At 48.8% G+C, this 26,340-nt stretch overlaps 1 protein-coding gene across 1 annotated transcript; it reads right to left on the reverse strand.

Moving 5' to 3' along the window:
• Positions 1-10,421: 10,421 nt before the first annotated feature.
• On the reverse strand, positions 10,422-23,149 carry Pipox (pipecolic acid and sarcosine oxidase). The gene is made up of 8 exons (XM_057774905.1): positions 23,004-23,149; positions 21,465-21,613; positions 13,499-13,712; positions 12,942-13,124; positions 12,305-12,451; positions 11,772-11,930; positions 11,161-11,236; positions 10,422-10,895 (listed from the first exon to the last, which is right to left on the reverse strand). Exons 1-8 carry the CDS (start codon positions 23,115-23,117, stop codon positions 10,765-10,767), a joined length of 1,173 nt encoding a protein of 390 aa, XP_057630888.1. The 5' UTR covers positions 23,118-23,149; the 3' UTR covers positions 10,422-10,764.
• Between the last annotated feature and the right edge of the window lie 3,191 nt (positions 23,150-26,340).

Below are 26,340 nucleotides of genomic sequence, written 5' to 3' on the forward strand. Positions count from 1 at the left end.
AGATAGAATTTGCTTTTGATATCAAAAGTCAGCTATGACAGTTTTATCAAAAAAATTTTTAAAGGATATTAAGTTTTGACACTGTTCAGGCAAATTATATTTGAGGTGACTTAAGAGTCAAAGAGTTTCCACATTTTAATAAATTTTTATATGTTTTGTGCCACATTTATGATCTGACTAGATTAGGGAAAGAAGCAAATGCATTTGGGGAAGAGAGGGTGCCGGGGGATTTCAAAGTGGGGAATAAAAGAAAAAAAAGGAGGTAAGGAAGAAAAGGTTGGCACCCACCGTGAGAAAGATGCAACTGCAGGCTTTGCAGCAGTAAGTCTTTGAAAGACAGGTCAGCGGCCAGCAGCCCGACAAATAAAATCGTGTGTGATGAAATAGGTCCAATGTCTCATTAAACCCCGGGGCCTGACATCAGCTGCAGGTTGGCACCTTGCTGGAGGGCGGAGTCTGGCCCCTAGGAACTACTATATGATGGAGAGCAAGTCATAGGAACCATGGTGGGTGGCACTCTCTGGAAGGTTTTGTGCCAAGGACGGGTCTTGTGATGTGCCCCTATGAACCTTGGCTCTTATAGGGGGCATCTCTCCCTAGTGGACACATACTTAGCCATCAAGCAGGCATTGGTGATGGGAAGGGAACTTGTGCTCATAAGGACCTGAAATAAACCAAGAATAGAGAAGCAGCTTGGGGCTGAAGATGTAGCTCCGGGTACAAAACTTGTCTAGCCTGTACAACACCCTGGGTCCCATCCCCAGAATGGAGGAAGGAAAGGAAAAAGGGTTGGAGAGGAAGGGAGAGAGGAATGGTTTTATAGCTGTTAATAGGTCCTTAACTATTACAAGTACACATGACAACTGGCCATGGTAGGGAATGTCTTTATCCCCAACACTCCGGGAGACAGGAACAGATGGATCTTCCCGAGTTCCAGGCTAGCCTGGTCTATATAACAAATTCCAGGCCAGAACATGAAAAGAAGAAAGTACACATGAGAATGCAGGACAGTAAATAAATGGGGAGCCAGGGTCATAGGTCTGAGTGGTAAAGAACATGTGTAAGGCTTCGGGTTCTCTTCCCAAGAACACACATGAGCGGGAGCTGGAAGGGCGGGGTGTCTGTAATCCCAGGTACTAGGGCCAGTCTGCAGCACATCAAGCACACACACCCCTTCCCTGCCGCTCCCCTCCCTGTGTGTGTGTTACGGTATCTGCGCTATTAACATGAAATGTGTATGTGATTTTTGAAAGGCAGTACAGGTGTGGGTGCCAGTGCCAAGGGAGGTCCCTCCACTGTCCTGTGTGTCTGACTGGAAGATTACTTCTTTCTTAGCCTCCTCTGTATAGATGTCAGGCTGTGCCTCGTGGGGTGGGGGGTGGGGGGGCAAACCATGTGGCAAAGCTCCTTGCTCAGGGAATGCCACCCTTAAAGCAGCAGGCATCTGCTGGCAAATCTGAGAGCAGAAGCTGGAAAGAGACAGATTGGAGGGTGGAAGAGTGGGGAAAAGAGAATCCAGACCTCACTCTCCTCCCACCAGCCCGGAGCCCTGCAGGTGATGGGTCTGGATCAGGACATTCCTATTGATAAAGGGGCTGGAGGAGAAGTGGAGGTCGCACGAAGATGTAGAAACATATCCCTGCTCTAAAGAGACGTTTCTCACTGGCCCAACTTTGTCCTGGCTGACAGATTTGTGCATCTAATGTCTGTTTCCACCTGGGAAGGCCCATCCTCTTAAGGAGAAGGAGAACGGCTTGTTATTAAATCAAGTGACCAGGGAGTTTCCCCAAGGAAGTGAGAAGGTTTGGGTGTAGAAGGGGCCACCTGGGGCTTCAGGCACACCAGAAGGTCTGGGAAGGACAGTGGGTCCCCCAGGGCCTGAGTGCAATTTCCATGTCCCTCCCCACCCCCACCACGGCTCCCCAGTAGAAATCAGCTACAAATCTCAGCTTGTTGGGAACAGATGGCCTTGGCTGACGAATAAGCCACCGCAGGCTGCTCCACCTGTTCTGGAGCTGGAATAATCAGCTCGAGACAAACATCGATGCTGAAATAACTCATGGCAGCGGGTGATGCGCCGGCACGGATTCCAACACTCTCTTAAGCAGACCCCCCCTCCCCCTCGCCCCTCCCCAACCCTCCCTTTTCCTCAGCCCCCCCCCCCTTCTCCAGGCCCCGGAGGCCATCAGAGAAAGTAATGGAGCAGAGATGATTGAGGCCCAAATGGAGCAAGCGAGGCTGGAGGAGGTAGCAGTGCCAGGCAGGGCCGGGTGGAGGGCAGGGCTGTGTCCTGTGACAGGGAGACTCACCCGATCTGGTGAGAAATTGTCTCAGGGGGCCTTCGAGAAGGTGCGAATGACGGGGGCAAGAGGGGCCTGGCAAGGCTGAGGAGACTTCTTCCGGTCCCGGTAGGAAGAGACTTAAAGGACCCGAGATTTGCTTCATTAAAGGAGCGCTACGCAAATAGGACCTAGCTAGAAAGTGGCTCCCAGCACACAGCGACAGCACAGAGAGCTTCTTCCCCGCTGGCTGCGGGTGGGTGCCTGGCGCCCGCAGTCACTCGGCTTGCTTGCTTGCAGTCAGCTTCCCTTCACCTCCTTGATGAAGTCATCTGGGCTAGTGTGCCCAGCCTGGCCGAGGCAGCTGAGCCCAGGGAAGAGTGGTTGACAGTCAGTGGGGGTCAGGCTTCCTTGGGAGCCTGTGGAGAAAGAGCAGTCCTTCAGGCAGTGACTTTCTGGTTCATAGAACACAGATAGGGGTCCAGGGCACCAATTCTCAACCTGTGGGTCGCGAGCAAAATTACAGTTATGAAGTAGCAATGAAAATAATTTTATGGCCGGGCGATGGTGGCGCACGCCTTTAATCCCAGCACTCGGGAGGCAGAGGCAGGTGGATCTCTGTGAGTTCGAGACCAGCCTGGTCTACAGAGCTAGTTCCAGGACAGGCTCCAAAGCCACAGAGAAACCCTGTCTCGAAAAACCAAAAAAAAAAAATAATAATAATTTTATGGCTGGGGTCCACCACAGCATGAAGAACTGTGTTAAAGCATTAGGAAGGTTGAGAACCACTGCTCTCAAGGCTTCTGGGCACAAGCAGAAGCCTGATGGAGACTCTGCAGTCTGGTTACAGCTCTAAATGCCAAGTTTTTGTGCCTGTGTGGCTTGAGGCCTCGGGCATTAGAGGACAGGGCCCTCCCCTGTTGTGTAGGATCATGCAAAACCCTTCTAGAAGCTGCTCTGTTCTCAGAGGTGTTCTGGGTCCTGCTCTCCTAAGTCCTGGTTCTACTAAGTCATTCCTGCTTGTGAACAAAATGTAAAAAGAGCAATAAAGTGGCCCCGTGTTACCCTTAGCCACAATGGTGTCGTCAGGGAACTGCGCCCCAACCACTCCCTGCCAGCTGAGGACAGATCTGAAGACTCATCAGGAGACACTTTTGTATCGACCCTCCCCCGAAAGAAAAGAAAATGGTTCTTAGCTGGGTGGTGGTGGTGCACGCCTTTAATCCCAGCACTTGGGAGGCAGAGGCAGGCGGATCTCTGTCAGTTCGAGGCCAGCCTGGTCTACAAAGAGAGTTCCAGGACAACCAGGGCTGTTACACAGAGAAACCCTGTCTCGAAAAACCAAAAAAGAAAAAAAAGATGGCTCTTAAAAAACACGTAATCGGGGCTGGAGAGATGGCTCAGTGGTTAAGAGCATCGCCTGTTCTTCCAAAGGTCCTGAGTTCAATTCCCAGCAACCACATGGTGGCTCACAACCATCTGTAATGAGGTCTGGTGCCCTCTTCTGACCTGCAGACATACACACAGACAGAATATTGTATACAAAATAAATAAATAAAAAAATAAAAAAAAAAAACACGTAATCACAATACTCTCCTCATACCCAAAAACTAATCAATAGTTTTTTACTCTCAAAGATTCAGTCAGTATTTAAATTTCCCTAATGCTATTACATACTTTTTATTTTACATATATTTATACATGTGTTTTATATAAAACAGATGCACAAGCTTGTAATCCCGAGTACCCAGGAGACTGAGGCAGGAAAATCACAAGTTCAAGGCTAGCCTAGGCAACTTAGTGAGTCTGTCTCAAAAATAAAAATAAAAAGGGGATAGGGGCCGAGGAGTTGGCTCACTGGGTAAAACTCTTGCTTTGTTAGCCTGAGGACCTGGGTTCCGATTCCCCTGAGCTGGACTCGGTGGCACATCTGCAATCTCACTGTTGTGACAAGCTGGGAGAATCCAGGAGACTCTCCGGCCAGCTGGCCTGGAGTATTGCACAGCCATGGCAAGGCGGAAGGTAAAGACAGACACCTGAGGCCTTCTGGCCTCTACACACTGCAAGCTTGCACCCACATTCACCCACGTACATACACAAGCACAAAATGATAAAGTAGGAAGAGGTGGGGACAGAGCTCAGTTGTGTCTCATGTATCATCTGACTAGCATGTGCAGGACCCTTCATTCAGTCCCAGTGTTAAAAAAAGGGGTGGTTTGTTCAAAACAAGATCCAAATATGATTAAAGGACTTTTTTAAAAAATGAAAGACTATGTTCACAGCCTTCTCTCTCAGGGATTCTGGTTTAACTGGCCTTGGGTGTGGCCCAGCATCATATTGGTTTCAAGTGCAGCCAGGTTCAAGAAACACCTTTTGTTCCTAGCACTTGGAGGTCCCTGCGAGAGCCTCCCATCCAGGCTGTCTCCCTGGCTTCAGCCGGCACACCAGGCAGCTCACATGGCTGCCGGCATGAACAAGCTAGCCAAGAGGTGCACATCTCCTGCAGGCTCTTCTTCTGAGATGTGCTGGACGGGGTGTTCCTTTGCCTCCAAGTTCACACCACACATGCCTGCTGCCATCTCTTTCTCCCCTGTGTGCCCAGTGCTTGTTCTTGCCTTGCAAGGATAACGGTGTTTTTTTTTTTTACCCTTTTCTGTGCAAATAGCAAAATTCCTGCCTCAGGAAAAGTGAGAACTTCCCAGGGGGCTGTACTCATTTGCTGTTTAAGAGGTGCGTGCAGAGCTGGAGCCTCTGGAAGCTTGTCAGCAGACCTAAGAGAAGTGAGGGGTTTGAGTAGAATTTGAACCCAGCACATTTCAGGACATCTAAGAAATGACCCTGTCTTAAGATGTTAGTCCAAGGATCAAGGTAAAGAAGTACATTGCTGTTTATAGCTGCCCAGTCTCTGCTTGGAGCTGGCCCCGAACTTGCCTTCTTGTGGTTGCTTCTGCACTCCCAATTGGACCCCTCCACTCTCCTCGCTGATTGGATCCCTTCCTCCCTCCTGTGTCCCCCACTCCATGCCTCACTGGATGTTGGTGAAACAAATCAAGTCTAAAATAATGAGCAATCAGCTACCCTGATGCTCGGGGCAGCCTGGGCAGGGCTGAGGGAAGGGGTAGAGAGCTGAATCATTTATAAAGCTTAATAAAGATGCAGATGAGCAGTGCTGAGGAGGAACCCCAGAGCTGGGTTTATTCATTATTCAAAGTTATGTAAATGCCACTGGGCATGCATGATAGAATCCTGCCCCTTGTCCCTCCCCCCCAACCCCATCAGGCTGACAGATCCAACCCTCCTTGTGTATCCCCCTCCTGCACCTAGCAACCCATTTCTAGTCATGCTGGGTAGTAGGGATCCTAGCCAGCAGTCTTCCAGAGGGATTACCTCAGGCCTTGGCCTTCAGGTGAGCCTCTCCAGGCCCGAGGCCCAGGGCTTCTTCATGCCTACCAATACCCACAGAAACATGTTCTAGCATTGCTCACGTCCACGTCTTCAGATCTCACATTTCTGCCTAAGGGGGATAGATTTCCCAAAGTCTAATCTAAATCCCTTGTGCTGCATAGAATGTCCAACACAGAAACAACCAGATTCTCTTCAATCGTTCCCCCTGAGAAGTGAGATGCAGTCATGCCTAGAGTCATTTTTCAGCCTGTGTCTGCAGGCTAGTTCTTCTGTTTGCCTGGCTTTGGCCCCTTGCAGGTTGGATTGATATCCCTTAAGCTCCCAAGCCTGTTCAGGAATACCAAACTTTGTCGAGAGTTGAACCCGGACTGACCTTCAGATCATTGAGCTCCTAAGGCCTGTCCTCCCTCTGTGCCAATCTTTCCCTCTTTCCAACCAAGACCTCATTTGTCAATTTAGTGAGGCTGAGGGATGAAGAATTGGGTCAGAGTGGGGAGCGGCATCGATTGCCTCGGCTCCCCTCCTTTTCTGGCCTGGCTCTCCTCCCTCTGCAGCCCGTCTATTTTTAGCCTGCCTCTGTTTTCCGTAGTCTGGTTGGCAACCACTCTGGCCTCTTTCTCTTCATTGCCCTTATCTCTCCCTTGCAGCCTGTGCAGACCCCAGCTGCCCCTCCTGAGGACTCCTACTGCCTCCCAATTGCTTCTGATTTTCTTCCATCTTGAAGATACGTTGGGGCTGCCCAAGAGGGGATGCCTGGCCATGCTCTGGCAAAAGGGAGGCAACAAGATGATGCTGTGTTGGGTAAATCCTTCACTATTGTCTTTCAACCCCTTCTGCAGTGACTTTTGCTTCACTGTGATCCCAGACATCTCCCTATGCCACCTCTCCTGTGACCCCATCCAACCACAGCTAAGAAAAGCTCCCTTCTGCCCACCCATGCAGGCTGGGCCTTGACCTCTGACTTTGTGTGTGCCATGCTCCTGCAGGCTCTGCTTTGGTCTGCCAGTCTCTCCTTACCTGACCCTGTTTCACCCCATTCTTTGCTAGTCTGTTCCCCTACACCCCTTGGCTCCAGGGCTACTGCTCTGAAGCTCTCGGTTGTAGCTTGCACGGGGACTCTCTTGTAGAGGCCTAAGACTGCTCAGGCAGGGTTTGGTAGCCTCCCCCACTTGTCCTTTCTCAGGCTCTGCAAGACATTGGTCTCCCCTTTTGGCCGTCACTGAGAAGCTGAATAAGGCTGGATATTTTGGAAAGGGAACCGCAGCTGGCTGGGGGAGGAGGCCAGCACGTTGGAGAGACAGAGGAAACAGAAGGCAGGCGGTGGGCCGCAGAGCAGGGGGATGTTCCTTAGCCGGCTCTTGCCAGCTTTGTCAGCATGAGAGTTGCTGAGCTCATAGGCAGGATGCTGGCCCTTCTCAGCATCTGGTCTCTCTGCCCCACCACCGCCTATGTTATACTACAGCACAGTCCCTTGCTTTGTGGCTCATTCCTTTTCAGACAGAATCACGCTGGCCTTGAGTTCATCCTTATATAGCTGAGCATGACCTTGAACTTCTGGTCCTCCTGCCTCCAACTTCTAAGTGCTGAGATTACAGGTGAGCACCACGCCTGGTTTACTTGTTGCTGGGATCTGAACCCGGGGCTGCGTGCACACTAGGCAGATACCCTACCAAATGAGCCCCATCCCCTCAGCCTTTCCTGCCGTTCTCTAGTAGACATCCGATGCGTGGCTCGCCCTTACTGACCCACTCCTCGGTAAGAGTGACCATGCATGGGACGGCTCAGCATCTCCAGACTTTCTTGTCCTTCCTTAGTCTCCCAAAACATTATGTGTTATAATTTACATGTGTTATAATTTACAGGTATACTCTACTCTGAGCTTGGGGATCAAACTGGTCTTTTGAGCGAGTTCCAGGAAAGCCAAGCCTCACAGAGAAACGCTGTCTCAAAAAAAAAATTTTTTCTTTTAAAATTTACATACATGCATAGCTTACATGTCTTCTCACTGCCACCATGAGCTCCATAAGAGTAAGAATTTTTAACCAGGCGGTGGTAGCACATGCCTTTAATCCCAGCACTTGGGAGGCAGAGACTGGTCTACAGAACTAGTTCCAGGACAGGCTCCAAACAAAGCTACACAGAAAAGCCCTGTCTCAAAAAACCAAAAAAAAAAAAAAAAAGGAATATGAATTTTTAAAAATCACGATAGAACACATATAACATCGTCTTAGCTATTTTAGGTGCATAGTTAGCTCAGTGACATTAAACACTTTCACGCTGCTGTGTGACCAACTTCCAGAACTTTTTTCATCCTCCAGAACTGAAGCTCTGGATCCATAAAGGAAGTACAATTTCCTCTTTCTCTACTCAGTCCCTGGCAAGACACAGCATTCTCTCTGTCCCTAATCTCACCGCTGGACTCACACAGGCGGATGTGTGCCACATTGGCCCTTCTGTCTCTTCTCTCTTTTCACTTAGCATGTCCCCATTTCAGCCACCAAGTGGTACGTGTCAGGGTTTTCTTCCTTTGCAAGAGTCAGCATGCATGACCTGTACAGACTACATTTTGTTTGTCCATTCACGTGTTAATGAACATCTGGGCTGCTTCTGCCTCTTGGCCATTGCGAACAAATGATGCTATAATCGTGGGTGTATAAATATTCTTTTGAGGGGCTGGAGAGATGGCTCAGTGGTTAAGAGCATTGCCTACTCTTCCAAAGGTCCTGAGTTCAATTCCCAGCAACCACATGGTGGCTCACAACCATCTGTAATGAGGTCTAGTGCCCTCTTCTGGCCTGCAGACATACACACAGACAGAATATTGTATATATAATAAATAAATAAATATTTAAAAAAAATATTCTTTTGAGACCCTGCTTTCAGATCTTTAGGAGATATCCCAGAAGTGGAACTGCCAGATCATAGTCTACTTCTCTTTCCTGCTGGCTAGGTTTATGTCAACTTGACACAAGCTAAAGTCACTTGGGAAGAACTTTCAACTGAGAAAATGCCTCCATAAGATCAGACGACAGGCAAGCCTGTAGGGTATTTTCTTAATTAGTGATTGATGGGGGAGGGCCCAACCCATTGTGGGTGGGGCCGCACGTGGGCTGGTGGGCCTGGGCAAGCCAGGGAGAGCAAGTCAGTAAGCAGGACCCCTCCAGGGCCCCTGCATCAGCTCTGGACTCCAGGTCCCTGCTGTTTGAGTTCCTGCCCTCATATCCTTGAGCAATGGAGTGTGACCTGAGAGTTGTGAGCTGAAATACACCCTTTCCTCCCCGAGTTGTTTGTGGTCATGGTGCTGACCACAGCAACAGAGACCCTAACTAAGACAGGCCCGCTCTGCTGATTTACAACGGGGATTTCCACCTGTGTATTTACTGATTGTCTTGGTTGCCTTTTCTGTTTCTGTGACAAATATCCTGGAATAAAAGCAATTTAGGGAAGAAAGGGATTTATTTGTCTTTCACTTCCAGATTAAAACCCATTATTGAGGGAAGTCAAGGCAGAAACCTAAAAATATCACATCCATAGTCAAGAACAGAGAGAGGATAAACACGTGTATCCTTGCTTACCTGCCCGTACTCAGGTAGCCTTCCCACCCTTACAGAGTGTGAGAGTGTGGAGGCCTCTGCCTAGGGAATGATGGTACCCACAGTGGGCTGGGTCTTCCCATATCAGTAATCAAGACAATCCTTCACAGACCTGCCCACAGGTCAGTCTAGGGAATTCCTCAAGAGTCTCTTCCCCGATGATTCTGGATTGTCTTGAGTAGACAGCTAAAACTAACCAGCACACTGAGGCAGCTGCAAAGTACCTGACACATACTACAAACTAAATCAGCATTTCTGCATCAAGTGAGTAAGTGATAATAAAATTCGATCCTCGCACAGCTCTGTGTAGTTGCCATTACAGAGACTGAGTTCCTGAGAACCACCTGAAATGGCCCCAAAAGCAGACTTGGCACGGGGCTGACAGGATGAGCTGGCTCTGGAACTCACTGGAGAAATGAATCAGCTAACACATATGTCTGGGCCTTTAAGAACTAGGGCAAGTAGAGTGATTTTACTTGAGGTGTATTTCTTTGTGAAAATTTCATTCCTATCGTTCACTTTCCCTGTCCTTTCCTCCTGTCATACCCGCCCCTCGTTTTCCCAGCTTCGCTCTCCCCAGAACATGTAAGAGCTTGTTCTCCAGGGTGGAACTGGCCCTCTCTGGAGGTCCCCCACCCCCCTGGCTTTTGGGTACCGTCTAAGCACATCAACCTTGCATGCATCCCTGTTCACACCCCTCACCCTTCCACCCACCCAGGGGTAGTTACAAGCCCCATTCTCTTCCAAAGCAATTAGTGCAAGGAGGCCAGCCGCCTCGGCGCTAATGCTGTTTCATTAAGTGGGAGCAATCCTAATGATAATAAAATGGCACATTTAACATTCAAACATTGAACGGGGTTTCTAAGCGAGTGTGTCTCTGGCTTTCTTTCCGGTATAACAGTTCTGTCTTCATAAGGACCTGACAATACACCTTAATGAGAGAGTGGGGAGCTGAGCATCTTTACAGATCTGGGGAGAAGATGAGGATGAGACAAAGGAGCAGACGAGAAGGGCACAGTGCATCGATGGATCGGAGACTCCGTGGATTCCTGGGGGTAACAGGCTCTGTGGCACTAATAGATCGTTAGAGCCGATAAGAAGTGGCGTTACATAGAAAATAAAGGCTTCCTCAGACATTGTGCAATGCAGTTTATTTTTTCAGCAACATTTTCTTTCTGGCAAATATTCATTTATTAGAGCATGCTCAAGTTCATCCAATGTCCCAGCAAAGAGAAATTTAAGGAGCTCCTTAGCGTACTGAGCCCATCTCGGGCCCCTCCTAAGCTCCTTGCTGGTCTGTGATGGTGAATCTCTGGCTGATTTTCTGAGGATGGGAAAGGAGGATGACTGTGAAAAGAGGGTCAATCATTTGGTGTTTACAGGAGAGTCCACAGAAGCAGACAGAAGGGAAACATGGCAAGGCCATTTCCTTCTCCCAGAAGTCATCCCCATGAGGGCTGTCCCCCGCGGGAGAGAATCAGCTGGGGTCAAAGGTGGGCTTTGCTCAATGTAGAGAAGCGGCTTATCCGAAACGGTGCCAGGTCATAAGATGGTGGTAATTTCATGCTTAGCTCATAGAGGATCTTGCCCACAACGGGGGCCAACTTGAATCCGTGCCCTGAGGGAAGAATGTATCGCGTACCTTCAAGTACAGACTCTGGGCTGGAGAAAAGTTCCCCCCACACCCAGACAGCGTCACCTCTCCTCTTAGTCTCATCCCAAAGCTAGAAATTGTCTCCTGCCACAAGTACCCCGTTTTTGGACTGCCCGCCCTCCCTATACACCCAGTGTCCAGACTTCAGTTAAGCATGCACGATCCCCTTTTGTCTGGTACTTCAGTGGGTCTGTTTGCAGGCTCCCCACCTCCCCATCCTCAGGCTCACCAGAGAATCCAGCACCGATGACAATGTTGTCATACTTCGGGTGACAATCAAGAATGAAGTGCTTATCGGGTGTGTTCTAGAAAGAAAGTCATACCTGTGTCCTCTGAGGACAGGAGGGGTAGGAGCTACAGGCTCTGGCAGGAACTGCCTGGGACTCTTCCAAGAGAGAACTGGATGGAGCTGGGGTCTGCCCTGCTTGTCCCATCCCCCCAGACATGCTGGTTCTTACTGAACAGCTGTCCCTCTCCTACTGTGCCATGGACACAGGAGGTAGTCATCTTCGTGAACTAACTTTAGCCAAGATGCCTCGGGCCTGATAGCATCTGTCTCTTCTCTTTGTCCCCAAGGCCTGCTCAACTGGGAACATCTTGCCAAGAACTGCTTTAGCGCTCTTCTGGGAAATACAGGGAGGGACTGCCAGGCGAGAGCCTCGCCGCCTAATAAAAAGGAATATGAATAATCTCTAACAGGTCCCTCGCTTATGGAGGTGAACCAATCCACAGGAATAGGCTGGCTAATTTGAGGTCACATACTGGGTCAGAGGTCAGATGGAGTAGGGTCTGTCTGCCCCCTCTCCTCCCCTACTCTGCACCTTGGAACAGCCTGCTTACCGTGTACATACAGCGCTCCATGATGTCCGGCTCGGGCTGGAGGCCTGGCATGTGCCCTCTGACAAAGTGGCATAGAATCTGAGCGTCTTGAATGTCTGAGAAGGTTGTGGGGCAGTCCCGTTCCTCTGGGTCCACACTGTCACCATGGTGATAGCCGATCTACAACCCCATTAGAATAGCATGGTCTGCAAAGCTGACCTTCTAAACATAGCAGCCAGTGAGGGATGTGTTTGGACGCAGGGTGACTCCATCCATCATCCCGGTCCTCAGACCTGGCAGGTGCTATGTGTTAGCACCTGAAGTTGCCTAGTGCTCATCCCCAGCCAGCCCTGTCTTTTATTTATAAGGACAAGGCAGGCACCCTAGACCTCAGGGTGGGGATGGGACGTATGATATTATGCTGTGAATGATCAGTGGTGAAGCAGACACCAGGAGGGTCCTAAAGAGGTATGTTAGAATATGAATTAAATATGAATGCCTAGAACTGCATGGGCACCCAGTAGCACATTGGCCTTCTTAGCCTTTTTGCTTACCTTCATCAGCCCTGGGTACTCGGATGCTGGAAGTCCATAGATGTAGTGGGGAGCCTGGCCCAGACTCAGAATACACGGGAAGGCCTGTGATACACTGTAGCTCCCAGGGACCTTCTCTCGCCAGTAGTACACATTGATCCTAAGGGTCTTGGCGTAGGAGATGAAGAGGGAAACCATGAAGCTCTACCGACGACAACAGCAGACTCTGGTAGGGTCCTGTGGCCCTTTCCCATCCAGCCTGCCTGGCCTAATTCTGGTGCCAAGGACTTATCGTCTATACGCTGTTGTACGAAGGTCTCTAAATCCATCTTGTCCCTATTCTTACTTTTCTCCCGCAGTAGCACCCCAGCCCTCCTTAACCATCTTTTCAGGAGTCGATGCACGTCCCATTTGTTCAGTGCTTACTCTAAGTCTGCTCATCTCCTGGAGGCTCTAGACACGCCAAATAAATCAGTTGACAATAACCTTTTGAGGTAGCTGTTATTTCCCATGCTGGTAAACCTGACGCTTAAAGAGCTGAGCAAACTTGCCCAGTGATGACCGCTAGGAAGTAGAAGGTCCAAGGCTAAGTCAAGCCTGGCTGGCTCCAAGGTTTCTTTTCTTAGCTACTGACTCTCAGGCCTCCAGTTTGCCCTACCTGGAGAGGCAACTCAATTCCCAGGGGACGGAGAACCTGGTTGGTCCAGGGACCAGCAGTGATGACCAAGGTGTTGGCTTGATAGCTCCTCAAGGCGGTTTTCACTGTGACAGGTAGACCAGGTGTTATCTCTACCACCTTCTCTCCGTCACACACCGTGCCTCCGAGCTGGCGAATTACATGCTGAAAGGGCAGGCGCGTGAAAGACAAATTAATTAGTTGTGTATGTGATTCACTCTGGGAGACCAAGAGTCCCCTACTTAGGGCAGACAAGATTTCAGAATCTTAGGATGGGTGGTGGTAGTGCACGTCTTTAATCCCAGCGCTAGGGAGGCAGAGGCAGGTGGATCTCTGTGAGTTCGAGGTCAGCCTGGTCTACAGAGTGAGTTCCAGCAGCCAGGGTGGTTATACAGAAAAACCCTGATGAGAGAAAGCCCTGCCTTAGGACCAAAGTGAACAAGGCAAAACCTTCATATTGACTTCACCAGGGGCTGCCTGTGGGGGCCAGGATGCCCAGAGAAGGGACCTGTATTGCCCCTGGGGCTGCATAGCCTTACCTGGAGGGCTCTGAGGGCCTTGTCTGCATAGAGGACACCTCCAGTCTTGTCCAAGAGCCCCACTTCTCCCCCGGTGAACCGAATGTTTGGGAAACGTTGCTTTAAATCCGCTGATGAAAGACACTCATGCTCAATCCCCTGCCTAGACAGAGTGGCCTGGATTGTTTTCAATTCTGGATTCTCCTTCATTCCCAGCAACAAGAGCTCAGTCTGCCTGTTTCGAAAAGAAAAGGTCAGCTGGGTGAAGGGATTTGTCATGGCCCTGGTCACCTGTCCTTATTCCTCACTAAGGTACCCGTGTCTACATCATCACAGCTTGGTTGACATTCAGAGTACAGGAGAAGCATCTAGACTCTGCAGCTGTTTCCAGACCGTTCCCAAGTCCTCCCTGACACTCACTGTTGGTTCACTTGTCCCTCTCTCCTGCTCTTGACAGCAGAGGTCCTAAGTTCCCATGATCTTTACAACCCCTCGGAAATGCCGAATGAACTGGCAGGTGTCCACTCAAATGCAGTTTCTCACCCTTCCTCCTCTTTCCTCCTCGCGGAGCCCTCTGCTATTCCATTACCTTCCTTTCCCGTTTTTTCTTCCCTTCCCCTTTTCCTTATTTTTCAAAGATTTATTTTATTATGAATTTTTAAAATTTTGTAGGAGCCGGGCGATGGTGGCACACGCCTTTAATCCCAGCATTCGGGAGGCAGAGGCAGGCGGATCTCTGTGAGTTCGAGACCAGCTCTTGTAGAAGAGCTAGTTCCAGGACAGGCTCAAAAAAAAGCCACAGAGAAATCCTGTCTCGAAAAAAACCAAAAAAAAAAAAATAATAATAATAAAATTTTGTAGGTATGAGTGCATGTGGGTGTAAGAGCCCACAGATGTTAGAGGTGTCTGACCCCCCAGGAGCTGGGGTTCCGACATGGTGCTGGGACAGAACTCAGGTCCTCTGGAACCCAACCATCTCTCTAGCTCCCCCTCTCACCCCACCCTCACACTGGTCTGTGTTCTTAGCATGTACTGCCTTGTCCTTCTGCATTTGTGGGCTTCATTGTTCCTTCTCTGTCTGTGGTTTAAGGAGGTCTGGTTCTGCTTCTAATCCAGGTGTCACCGCGATGTGACCTTGACCAGTGACTCGCTACTCCAAGTCCCAAATTCTTCCTTTGAAACCTAGGACCTTGAATGGAAGAGGTACTGGCTGTTTTGTGGCTGCGTGATGGCTGGGGTTGCCCTCAACATTCAAGGGTTGCCAAGCCTGCAGCACCCCAGAAGATCACCCCAGACCTGCGGCACTTTTCGCCAACAGCAATCTCAGAGACTCTCTGGTTTTGAATCTCTCTACAGGCTTCTCCTGCCCTTCTCACTCTGTGAAGGAGACAGCCACTTCCCTTTGATGCTTCCTGACTCTCTGCCACAAGAAACCAGAAGTCCTTTTTTGGGGGGAGCTATCTAAACAATGGAAAGGTGCCTTTGCCCCTCGGGACTGCTCCAACGTTCCCTCTGGGCTTCAGCAACCCCACAGCACAGCGGCAGCCAGCCACATCCCCCAGGTACTGCCTATAAAGCTCGTAATAGCCTATAATGGAGTCTCATGGATATTACATGCTTCCAAATCCCACATTATCTGGTTGTGGGGATTAAAGCGGAGACTGGGAGGGGGTAGGGATGCAGTGGGCCTGGGGGCCGGTGTCAGTACACAGAGCCGCGCAGCGCGCCCAATCCATTCGCCATGGCCCCCGCCTACCCAGCATTCGTGGTGAGATAGCGACGCCGACTCTGCTTCTTCAAAACTCAGCTTAGGCTGGATGAGACAGAGTCCCCAGCCAGGAGCCAGTCTCTTTTCCGTAGCCTCCCAAACGAACTTCAGATTAATTCTTAGGTCATGAAAACTTGCCTAGTCAACTTATTGGTCAACAAGATAATTAAGAAGCCACCCCAAAGGCTGGGAGTGAGGATGGGGGTGTGGCTTAGTGGGGAGTATTTGCCTAGCATTCACAAGTCCCTGGGTCCTATCCCAGTATCTCCAAATATGAAAGTACCCAGTGTCTTATAGTTAGGTTACGATGCTGGCGATGGAACTCAGGGATTCCTGCACACTAGGAAAATACCTCACCAAGCCACACCTCTTGTCTCAGATGTGTGTTTTGGTTTGTTTGAGAAAGGGACTTACTGTGTATCCTAGTCTGGTCTCGGCCTCGAGGTCTTTCTGCCCTGTCTCCCACATATTGAACTTCAAGCATGTACCACTATGCCTAGCCAGGTGTTCTCGGACCTTTTTATCTGACAGACTCCAGGCTGAGTAGACTTGTGGGAAAGATGCCGCTTGCAGTTTTACCTACGCAGATATGTCTGCTCTCTGGTCCAGACACCCCACAGAGTGACTCTTTAACCCTGCCTGCAATATGGCAGCCTTGGTCTCTCCGGTACTCTTCTCTTCTTCCATCTTGCCTTCCTTCCTACCTTCCTTCTTTCCTTGAACCAGAACTCCATTTACAGAGACATGTTGTATGGGGAAAAGCAACTTGTGCCAAGACAACGGGCATATCTGTCGACTTATGAAATGCTGAGTGATGTTCTAATTCCCAAGTCGTCCTCTGGTGGATGAAGCCAGAGCTCCCCAACCCCGGGAGTAATCAGTGAGCTGATTCTGCGGTGGATGTAATTGTGCCGATTGTAATCATTTTGCTCCAGCTCTCTGCCCCTGTGGCATTTATTTCTTAGCCCAGATATTGATCTAACAGTGGGAAATTTTCCATCTGAATCTGTGATGCTAGACCCTCCCCAAGTCTGAAGATGTGTTTGGGAAATTCTCATTTTCCGTGGATCACAGCTGAGCTATTTGGCCTGAGGGAAACCGTGCACTGTTGGAGAAATGCCTTGGATTGGAGAGAGATTTTTGACCATTATGAGCAAATCAGAAATAAATGTAAAACACTGCCTGGAAATGCTAAGGCCTGTCATTATGGGAGACAGGTGAGAGGCTCCTATGGGAAATACTCAGCGCATTGGAAATCAGTCAATCAAAACCAGGATCGGAGACCAGGCCTTTCCCCAAGTATGAAGACAGATGACTTCCACAGGCAGATTGAAAATCATTTAAGTGCTTATTTTCTTAATGGTTTTTCCTAGATCCCAATAAATAGACTACTCATTCTGCATCAATTTCTTACACCTGTGCTTAGGGATCCCCCACCTCTTCCCCCCTCTCTTTCTCTCTCTTGTTTTCTCAGACACAAGCTACAAAGTTGGAGAAGAAAAATGAAAAGGACAAAGGCCTTTACATAAACGGGGTTGGGACTAAGAAATGAATAGTTAAGGCTAGTCTAGAAAGAAGGGTCTAAAATCCTAGGGTTACTAGGGAACCCTAGCAAGTTTGCAGCCCACCTCCCATAATGCACATCACCTGACTCTGGAGCCCTTGATATGAATGATACCTTCCATGTCGCCCACTTTGCCCCAGCACCGAGAAGAGGCCATTGAAGAACCCTCTGGAGGGCCAAGTTGATACCTCTGTGGCCCACATACGATGGGGAGCTAGTGATCAATGAATGGTCAATAAAATAGGGCAAGGGGTCAGGAGGGAGGAGAGAGCAGGGAGGCACTGGGAGGGGCAGACAGCTCTCCCTGAATCTTCCACTTCCCATCATGGGCTTTGGCGCCTTTCTCTTTCCTCTAGTTCAAAGTGCCAGGTGAACCAGCTCTCAGCATCACCTTGAGGAAGGGACTTGGTAATGGCTGCTGTCTTTGTTGGTTTGGGAACAGCTCTCTGTATTTCATCTTCTGCTCAGTGGGCCGAAGTGGAATTGGTTAACAAAGATTGCTCCAGGGAGGGGATGTGGCTGACAAGTCAGACACTACGCAGGCACAGGAAGCAGCAGCTGCGGAGGGGGCCACCAGGTTCTGCCAGCAGCTGTACTGCCTACGGCTGTGATCTTGTCTGAGATTGTCAGTGAAGCAGGGGCAGCCAGGGTCAGGAGCTGGAGAGTGGGACTCAAAGGGAGAAGGTGGAGCAGGAAAGAGATGAGTCTCAGAGCCGGGCTTCTCCGTTGATACCAGCATCCTGGCTGTACACATCACAAAAGACTCAGGCCTTGTGATCCGACACATGTCATTGTCTGTTCCCAGAGCATATGCAAATATCCCGAGCCCACCCGTGTTTCGTATGCGCTGTCACAGGAAGCAGAACAGAAGAAGAATTGGGCAACCTCCTCCACTACGAGCTGGGAAAGGTTTTTGTGGTTTTTTAAATCATCATCAGATGACATTAAATATACTCATTTCTATCATTTATCTTATGGTATTATGCCAGTGTGTCTAGAAGGAGCTAGAGAGAAGCAAGACCGACAAAGATGATGAAATCATTTAGAAAATCAAAATTAAGAGCAAAGCTAAGGCAATTTGGATGGCATTCAGCCCAAAGGTGGAGAACTATATTCGGATACCATTCAGAGAGTGGGAAGAATCTGTACTGCATCCTACTCAGTAAAAGGGGAAAAAAATCTATTACACGTGAATACATTAGGGTAGCCATAAGAAAGGATTTGCTAATAATAATAGCAACAACAATAATAATACTTAGCACTCCGACGTGCTTTGAAGGTTTTTAAAAGCACATTCACATTACTCTTCATTATTCTTAATTGGAGCTGAGAGACATCTGAATGCTCTCTTCATATAGGCGACCGTGTGTGTTCCCTTTAGAGTACACAGATGCGGGGTGGTGGCACACGCCTTTAATCCCAGCACTCAGGCGGCAGAGGCAGGTGGATCTCTGTGAGTTCAAGGCCAGCCTAGTCTACAAAACAAGGTCCAGGTCAGGCTCCATTCCCACTGAGAAACTCTGTGTCAAAAAAACAAAACAAAAACCAAAAAAAAAAAAAAAAAAAAAAGGTGCAGCACAGATGCATTTTTCAACCTGGAATTCTTTCAGCCTGGATGTGCTTGGAGACAGGCATGGGCAACATAAACAGTTTGAACTAAGTCTAGCTTCATGTCTATTTAATCCACAAGTTAAGATGATTTTTATTATTTTTTTAAGTGGTTGATTTTTAAAAATGTAAAGCAGAATTCCATTTCAAGGCACACAAATCACGAGCAGGCTGGTGTTCATGCCCAGAACTACTCCAGAGACTAAGGCAGGGAGGGAAATCTCATGTTTGAAGTCAGCCTGGGCTACTTAGTGAGTCTGGAGCCAGCTACAAAATAGAGTCTTGTCTCAAAAAGGAGGGTATGTGGAGAGATGACTCAGTGGCTAAGGGCACTGGCTGCTCCTGCTGAAGACCCAGGTTCAGTTCCCAGCACCCACGTGATGACTAACAAGTGTATCTGCCTTGGGGATAAAATGCCCTCTTCAGGCCTCCCTGGGCACCAGATACATGGATGGTGCATACACATATGTAGACAAAACACTCATAGACATAAAAATAGGGTGGGAGAGATGGCTCAGCTATTAGGAGCACTTGTTGCTCCTGCAGAAGATCTGGGTTCAGTTCCCTGCACCCGCATGGTGGCTCCCACTATCTGTGCATCCATTTCCAAGAATCAAATTCCCTCTTCTGGTGCCTCCAAGGGCAGCAGGCATGTATGAGTTGCACACATGTATATGTAGGCAAGACACTCAAACACATAAAATAAGAAAAATAAAATCTTTTAAAAATGTAAAAATAAACCCTTAAAAGCCACAAAAAATAATATGAAATTCAGATTTCAGTATCTTGAAATAAAGTATTTTTTTAGATAAAGTTTTATTGGAACACATCCAGGTTCATTTATTGCATCTTTGGCTGCTTTCACACTACAATGGCAGACTTGAATATTTGCAAGAGAGACCATATGGCCAGGGAAGCCTAACATACTTACTGTGTGGCTTACAGAAGAAGTTTGCTGACCCCTGTTACAAACCAAGAGCATAGTAATTCAGTGATTTAGAGTAATATGTTATGACAACTACACGGCCAATGGTGGCACACGCCTGCAGTCCCCAACACCCTATACTTCAGTAGAACCCAAGGCTTTGAGACCAGCCTGGGTAACACAAAGAAACTTTGTATTGAAAGCAACGAAAGAAGAGGAGATAGAATAGGAGAGAGAGAGAGAAAGAGAGAGAGAACCCTAGCCTTCAGTAGCTGCCCTTTTCCCTTTTATAAAGTTGTGACATGAACTAAGAGAGCTATACGTGTGGAGGGAACGGCCTTTCCTGAAATGCCTGGGACCAGAGTGGTTCTCATCTCTTTAGACTTGGATACATGATGCAGGGACTCCCAAACTCTGGTCCTCAAGTCTGTACAGCTCTGTTAGCTACTGTGCCATTCCTCTGGTCTCTGTCTCTGAGTGCTGGGATTACAGGGGTATACCACTGTGCCCAGTAGCATGAGGCTGCTGGGGATCAAACCCAGGGCCTTGGGCAAGCTAGGCAAGCACTCTACCAACTGAGCTACACTCCCAGTCCCTGCTGCATCTCTTTTGTTTCCTCTTTAGGCCCACAGACCCAGGATGCAGCTGGCGAGAATAGGGGGAAAGACCTCCAGGGTCTCATTTCACCTTCACAGTTCCCTATGAGAGAGGCACAGACACAGACAAACACAAACACACACACACACACACACACACACACACCATCACCGTGTAGCTGGTAGGAGTTGAGGCAGGAAGTCAGACTCAAATTGTGACTCCTGACATCTCATGACTGCCTCATCCTTCAACATTTGCTGGGAGACTTGTGCCCTCCAAAGCCTCAGGCACGTCTCCTACCTCAACATGGTCAGGAGTAGTCCTAGCCAACTGCCAGAGAAGGGTCCTTTTGCCAGGCCACTCCTCAGAAAGACATTCTCCTTTATTTGGGTGCTGGGTGTATTCTCTGTCTCTGAATAAATCCTTAATTAGCTGCCCTGGTTGTATTTGCATAATGGATTTCACTTTGTTCTTAAGTTAATGGTGTTTTCGTAACAGAACAGCAACCTCTTGGTTCACAGCCATTAAAATAACTGCCACCCTGTAGGGTAGAGCCAGGGTTATGTAAAGGGAGTTCAGCTAAGAGTTCAGAGGAAAGAGTGGGTGCAGGAGTGGTTTCTGCTTCCTTCCTTAGGGGGTGTCTGAAGGGTCAGTGAGCCCTCAAGTTTGGAGAGAACCACAGGCCAACAGGGCACTGCTACAGGGTCACATCCTGGCAAACTGTCTGGCCCATGGAACACTCTCATTTTGTTCCCAGGAGATAATGTATCAATAAAATGCATTTGTGGGTTGTTATGGGGGTGAGGACTCAATATAAAAAGATAGGATACTAGGGAGTAGGCGAGATGGCACGGTGGTTAAGAGTACTTGCTGCTCTTGCAGAGGATCCAGGATCAATTCCTGGCACTCACACGGCAGCTTGCCGTGTTTGTGACTCCAGCCCCAAGGTCTGACACCCTCTATTGACTTCCCTGGGTACCAGGCACAAGGCACACATGTTGTTGCATCTACATATACGTAGGCAAACATTCATACACATAAAGTATGCATAAGTAATTTTTTAAAGTTAGGACATGAGTAATAATGCAGCCGGGTTGTGGTGGCGCAGGCCTTTAATCCCACTCGGATCTCTGTGAGTTCGAGGCCAACCTGGTCTACAGAGCGAGTTCCAGGACAGGATATATATACTGCTTCTTCCATTCTGACTCCACCAGAAGGCTCCTTGCAGGCCTGCCCTGCTCTAGCTATCTGCCCACAGTGGTTCCTTGGGTTTTCAGAACACAATCTGTACCAGCCTTAGACACAGAGTCTGATGCAGGGCAGGCCTGGAACTCAGAGCTGGTAGGGACCAGTAGGGCTGGTGGAGAGACAGTGGCAGTGAGCAGGAGGCTTTCATAGGACTGGCACCTCCCCCTAGGCATGTGTCCTTCTAATTGCATTTCTAAATCACACCTTACAGCGTTAAATATCCAAAGCATCTGAAGGGGTAGATCCCCGACATTCGAGGTCTTCCTCCCTTGCCCACCTGTGCAGTTGGGTTCCCGCCTCGCGCTCCAGCTGGGCCCACGTCTGGTAGCATTCATCCATCATCCTCACGTAGAAGTCCTCCGGGTAAGCCTTTCTGATTATGCGGCTCTGTCCATGTGAGCTTCCGCGGGAATGCGGAAGAAAGAACTAGAAGCAGGAGGTGAGAGACAAGAGAAGCCACTGCCCTTTGTTCAATCCTCCCTTTGCCCTTTGGGAGCCAGCTCATCTTTCAAATGTTTCTCTTTTTCAGATCCTGAGGGTTGAACCTCTGGCCTTGCCCACGCTAGGCGAGTGCTGTACAGCTGCGCCCTAGCTCTCTTTTTACTTTTTGTTTTGAGACACGGTCTTGTTATAAACTTGCAATCCTCCAGCATCAGCTTCCTGAGTACCTGGGATCTGAGTCCCCCATCACCAGGCCTAGCTATTTTCATATGTTTTTATACAATACTTCCAGCGTCTCCTTGCAGCCCACTGACTGGCCCGGCAATCGGGCCAGCAGCTTCTCAGAAGCCCTGAGTGAGCTCTCCCTTTAAGAAATGACTCTCACAGCTGCTAGCACTAGCTCCTTTGTTAGCGATCTTCCATTGTGCTCCACCCCAGTTAGACTCCTAAGAGAACAGAATTAGAAAGAACCTTCCAGATCATGCCTCTCTATCCCCTTGATTTTATGGATCAGAAGAAAATGCCATCTCACGGAGTCTTCCCGTTACTCGGAATAACTAACTACCTTGGGATTGGTGCTTGGGATGCGGGTGTGTGTGAAGAACATGGGGAGCTTCCTGAGGGATGTGATAGGAATCCCTTGGGCTCTGGGGAAACGGATAGAGAAATTGAAGGCAATTTCTAACCATTTCAGGAAGAGTAAGTGGCAACCAGCTTGGAGAGCTGCAGGCGGAATGGAAAGGGAGAAGCCACGGAAGTAGAAAACCCCAAGTGATGGACGATTGTAGGCCCTGCCCCCGAGGGGGTCCTGCAGGTTCCCAGTGCCACCCTCATTTGCAGTAGTCATGTGACCACCTTTCCTTTAAGGAAAAGAAGACCCGAGTCTTAGTTCCTGTGCATCAAGCAAAGAGGCTGCTATTCCCCAAAGGCAGTGGAATCAACAGAGGCTCCTGCTAGGTTCTGGAAGGAGAAGCAGGGAAAACGCAGGGAGGAACCTTAAGCTGGACCTGAACCAGCCTTTGCTTCTAGGCAAAACCATCTTTATTTAAGGTTACCCAGAGCAGAACTGATTCTTTTTCTGGGTTGGATCAACAGTTTGGACACAGAAAAGACAGGGTAGCAAGAAAGAAGAGAGATGAGACACTTCTTGCTTGATCCAGGGCAGGAATTAAGAGGCAATAAAAAGAATATACCAAGAAACTCCATATGGACGACGGTGGGACTTTCTTTTCAATTGTCAAGATTCATGCAAAGTAGCTAAACTAGGAAGTGCACAGAATCCGTGCCGTTCAGCCATAGCCCACAAGTTCTGAAAGCTCTCCCTAGGTGAGGAAAAAGGGAAAGACAGTCTTGTACAGCAGAAGGGACAGTGTACCTGCTCCAGCAGGAGGACCCTCTTCGAGTGTTTGGCCAGGTGGTATGCAGTGAAGCTGCCCTGGATGCCTGCCCCGATCACAATAGCATCCCAGAGATCTTTCTGAGCAGCCATGATGTCCGCTTAGTCCTACAGCCACAAATGCATAAAGGAGAAAGCAAGCAAAGCCTCCTGGCTAGAGGAGAAGGAAGGCAAAGTTCAGTTTGGCCAGAGTTCCCACAATCCCCTAGTGACCGTGTCCTTGTCTTTCCTTCCCTTCCAAAAGCCTGGCACAGGGTTCAGCCTCTGCCTCCCCTGTGGAGCAGAGCTGAGTAGACTGATTTGTGAGGTTTAGCCCAGCTCAGCTGCCAGCCTCACCCTTGCATCCCTCTAACTTGCTATTCTTGGCTCAATTATTGTCATGCAAATGGGCTCCTTCCTATGCCACCTTCCTGTCTCATTATGATCTTTGTCTCAGGACTTCGGCCCTGGAATTTCAATGCCTCCTAGACCAAGCCGGGCACCGGGAATGCTGCCTCCCCCTGCTGGCTTCCCCCTCTGCAGCTTGATTCCCTCTAGAGATCTACAGGGCCAGCTAAGAACTTGGCAGAATGCCCAGGGTCTGGCCCTCCTCCCTGGTGGGTGGTGAGGTCAGGAGGTAGATGCAGAGGCCAATTGGGAGGGCAGTTTTGTGATTATGAAATCATTCTCAGTGTGTTCTACTTTCATGTTGAAAACAGAGAATAAATGATCCTGGGGGCGGGGTGGGGGGCGGGAGCGGGATAGGACAGTGAGGAGGAACCTTGTCCTCAGGCACACAGGGAACCAGGTGCCAGTCCAGCACACATAGGGGCCATGTGTAGTGAAGCCTTCTGTGCCAGGCAGCAGGATCAATGGGTATTGTTAAAGGCACTGGGGACAGAGCCAGGGTTGGCAGGTCCTGATTCTTACACAATTTGGAGGTCCATTTTAAGATAAAAGGAGAGGGGACTGGAGGCATAGCTCAACAGAAAGCATTGTGTTTAGTATGCTTAAGGTCTCGGGTTCAATCCCCAGCACTAAAAATAAAAGAAAAATAAAAGAAAGAAAAAAATTAGTCATGCAAAATTAGATGGCAGAATTCCCTCTCTTAGGAGAGACCGCTCAATGAGGGAGCCCTATGGTTGAGGTTTTATTAGCTTCCTGGTAAATTTGCCTCTGAATACATTATCTCATTAAATTCTCATCTTTTTGTGTATTTTTATCCTCATTTTTGGCAGCTTGAAGATAGCCTCAAGTTCTTTGACAGTCTTCCCACACACACACACTTTCCCAGTAGAACGTGGTGACCGCCACACTCTTTCTGGCCTAAGCCTTCGGACAACGTCCTCCTCTTGCCTTGGAGAACGCATTCTTAGACCCTGAACTGCCCTGTTAGAAGTTCAGCCATGGAGACGGCAGATGAAGAAGCCCCAGGATGATACAGAGAGCCACACGTAAGAGAGAAGCCATCTTGGACCTCATGCCTAGCCAATTGAATGCTAGAGTGACCCAGTCAGAGCCCCATGACCCAACATCATTCAGCCGAGCTGCATCCAATGTTCCTCGGTTTTATGAGGTAGAATAAAATGCTGGATTTTAGACACTAACTTTTGAGAATAATTGTTTATATAGTCATAACTCAAATATCACTACACAGCCCAAGATGGCAGGATCTACCCAAAGCCCCATACCCAGTATACCCAGGTGCTGAGACATGAGCCTAGGCCTGTTTGCTCCGAAATTCACTTGTTCTTGTTGTTTCTATTTCTTTTTTGTGTGCAGGGTCTTATGCGTTGCTTAACTGCTCTCTAACTTGCTTTGCAGCAGTGGGTGGCCTTGAACTTTTGGTTCTTCTGCCTCTGTCTGCCTCCTGGGAGTATATAGATCCTATCAGTATGTTTGGTTTAAAATGGTGCTGGGGGCTGGGCCATGGTGGTGGACACCTTTGATCCCAACACTCAGGAGACAAAGGCAAGCAGATCTCTATGAGTTAGAGGTCAGTCTGGTCTATAGAGTGAGTCCCAGGCCAGGCGGTGGTGGCGCACGCCTTTAATCTCAGCACTCGGGAGGCAGAGGCAGGCAGGTCTCTGTGAGTTCGAGGCCAGCCTGGTCTACAAGAGCTAGTTCCAGGACAGGCTCCAAAGCTACAGAAAAACCATGTCTCGAAAAACCAAAAATAAAATAAAATAGAGTGAGTCCCAGGACAGCCACAGTTCCACATAGAAATCTCATCTCCAAAAAAAAAGTGTTGGGATCAAACCCAGGGCTTCGAGCACACTAGCCACGTACCCTATCAACTGAGCCCCATGCCCAGCCTCAGGACACTTCCCCTTCACCACAAGGCTACTGTGACAATCCACCAGAGCTTAGAGTGACCTGCCATGCACATAGGACTGCAGGGAGTTGCTTCAGCTCAGCACAGCGGCTGACTGAGGCCCCCAGGAACACTTCTACGCCACAGACAACTCCCAGAGTAGCCTTAGCAACCAGCTGTCTTCTGGCCAGCCCTTCCTTCCCTTGGGCACAGGAGCCCAAGGAGGGACTGCCATCTGACTAGATTGTTTTTTTTCCCCAAAGAGAAGAAAAGAAAAAGAAAAATCCTTCTAGAGTCTAAAGGTCGTGGCACTCTGTCTCCCCACCCCACAGGAGGCAGGATAGCATCTGCCTCACCACTGGACAGATCCCTTACAGTAAAATAATAGCAGATATAACCAAGAAAAATATGGTACCCCGCGTGTGTAAGGGCTTGATAGAAATATATAAGATCAGCCCCTGGATTTCTTATAAGATGTCAGCAGAGATGAACAGCTTGCACGCAAGGAAAAGCAGGCAATAAATCCTTGCATGGAAGTGTGCCCAGTTCCAGCAACAGTCAAAGAGAAGGGAATTAAATAACTCTAAGGTACTATTATGTGTCTATTAAATAAACAAAAATAAAAATGATACAACCATATTGTGTTGTCCGTGTTGCAGGTAGCAATTCGGGTTTGATCCTATGGAATATTCTGGGGCCACGCACAATAGGATAGAATAGTTCAAATATTCTGCCCTAGAAGTTCTACTTGATGACCACTCCCCCAGGGGAGAAAAAGGCATTGGTATGAAGGCATGCATATCTGTGCTTTTATAATGTTTAAAAAAAGAAAGAAACGATCCAGCAACAGGGAACAGCTAAGCAAATGCTGACATGTTGACACACTACAATACCACCTGGCTATTCCAGATAGCAGGCGTGAGGACCCTGCTATCTGCATTTGTAGAAATGCAGACATGAAACTGATACAGAGACACAGAACACATGACACACACTGATCACAGGCATGATTTTTGTGCATAC

The sequence above is a fragment of the Chionomys nivalis genome, chromosome 7, assembly GCF_950005125.1.
Source record: "Chionomys nivalis chromosome 7, mChiNiv1.1, whole genome shotgun sequence".
NCBI classification, from domain to species: Eukaryota; Metazoa; Chordata; class Mammalia; order Rodentia; family Cricetidae; genus Chionomys; species Chionomys nivalis.

Excerpts from the sequence above, each read along its gene's own strand:
- Pipox (XM_057774905.1), bottom strand. The coding sequence starts at position 23,117 with ATGGCTGCTCAGAAAGATCTCTGGGATGCTATTGTGATCGGGGCAGGC. Across the intron at positions 13,713-21,464 it reads GCGGGAACCCAACTGCACAG|GCAGACTGAGCTCTTGTTGC; the intron begins GTGGGCAAGGGA and ends TTTTCGAAACAG. Across the intron at positions 12,452-12,941 it reads GAATTGAGTTGCCTCTCCAG|ACCCTTAGGATCAATGTGTA; the intron begins GTAGGGCAAACT and ends TCCTACGCCAAG.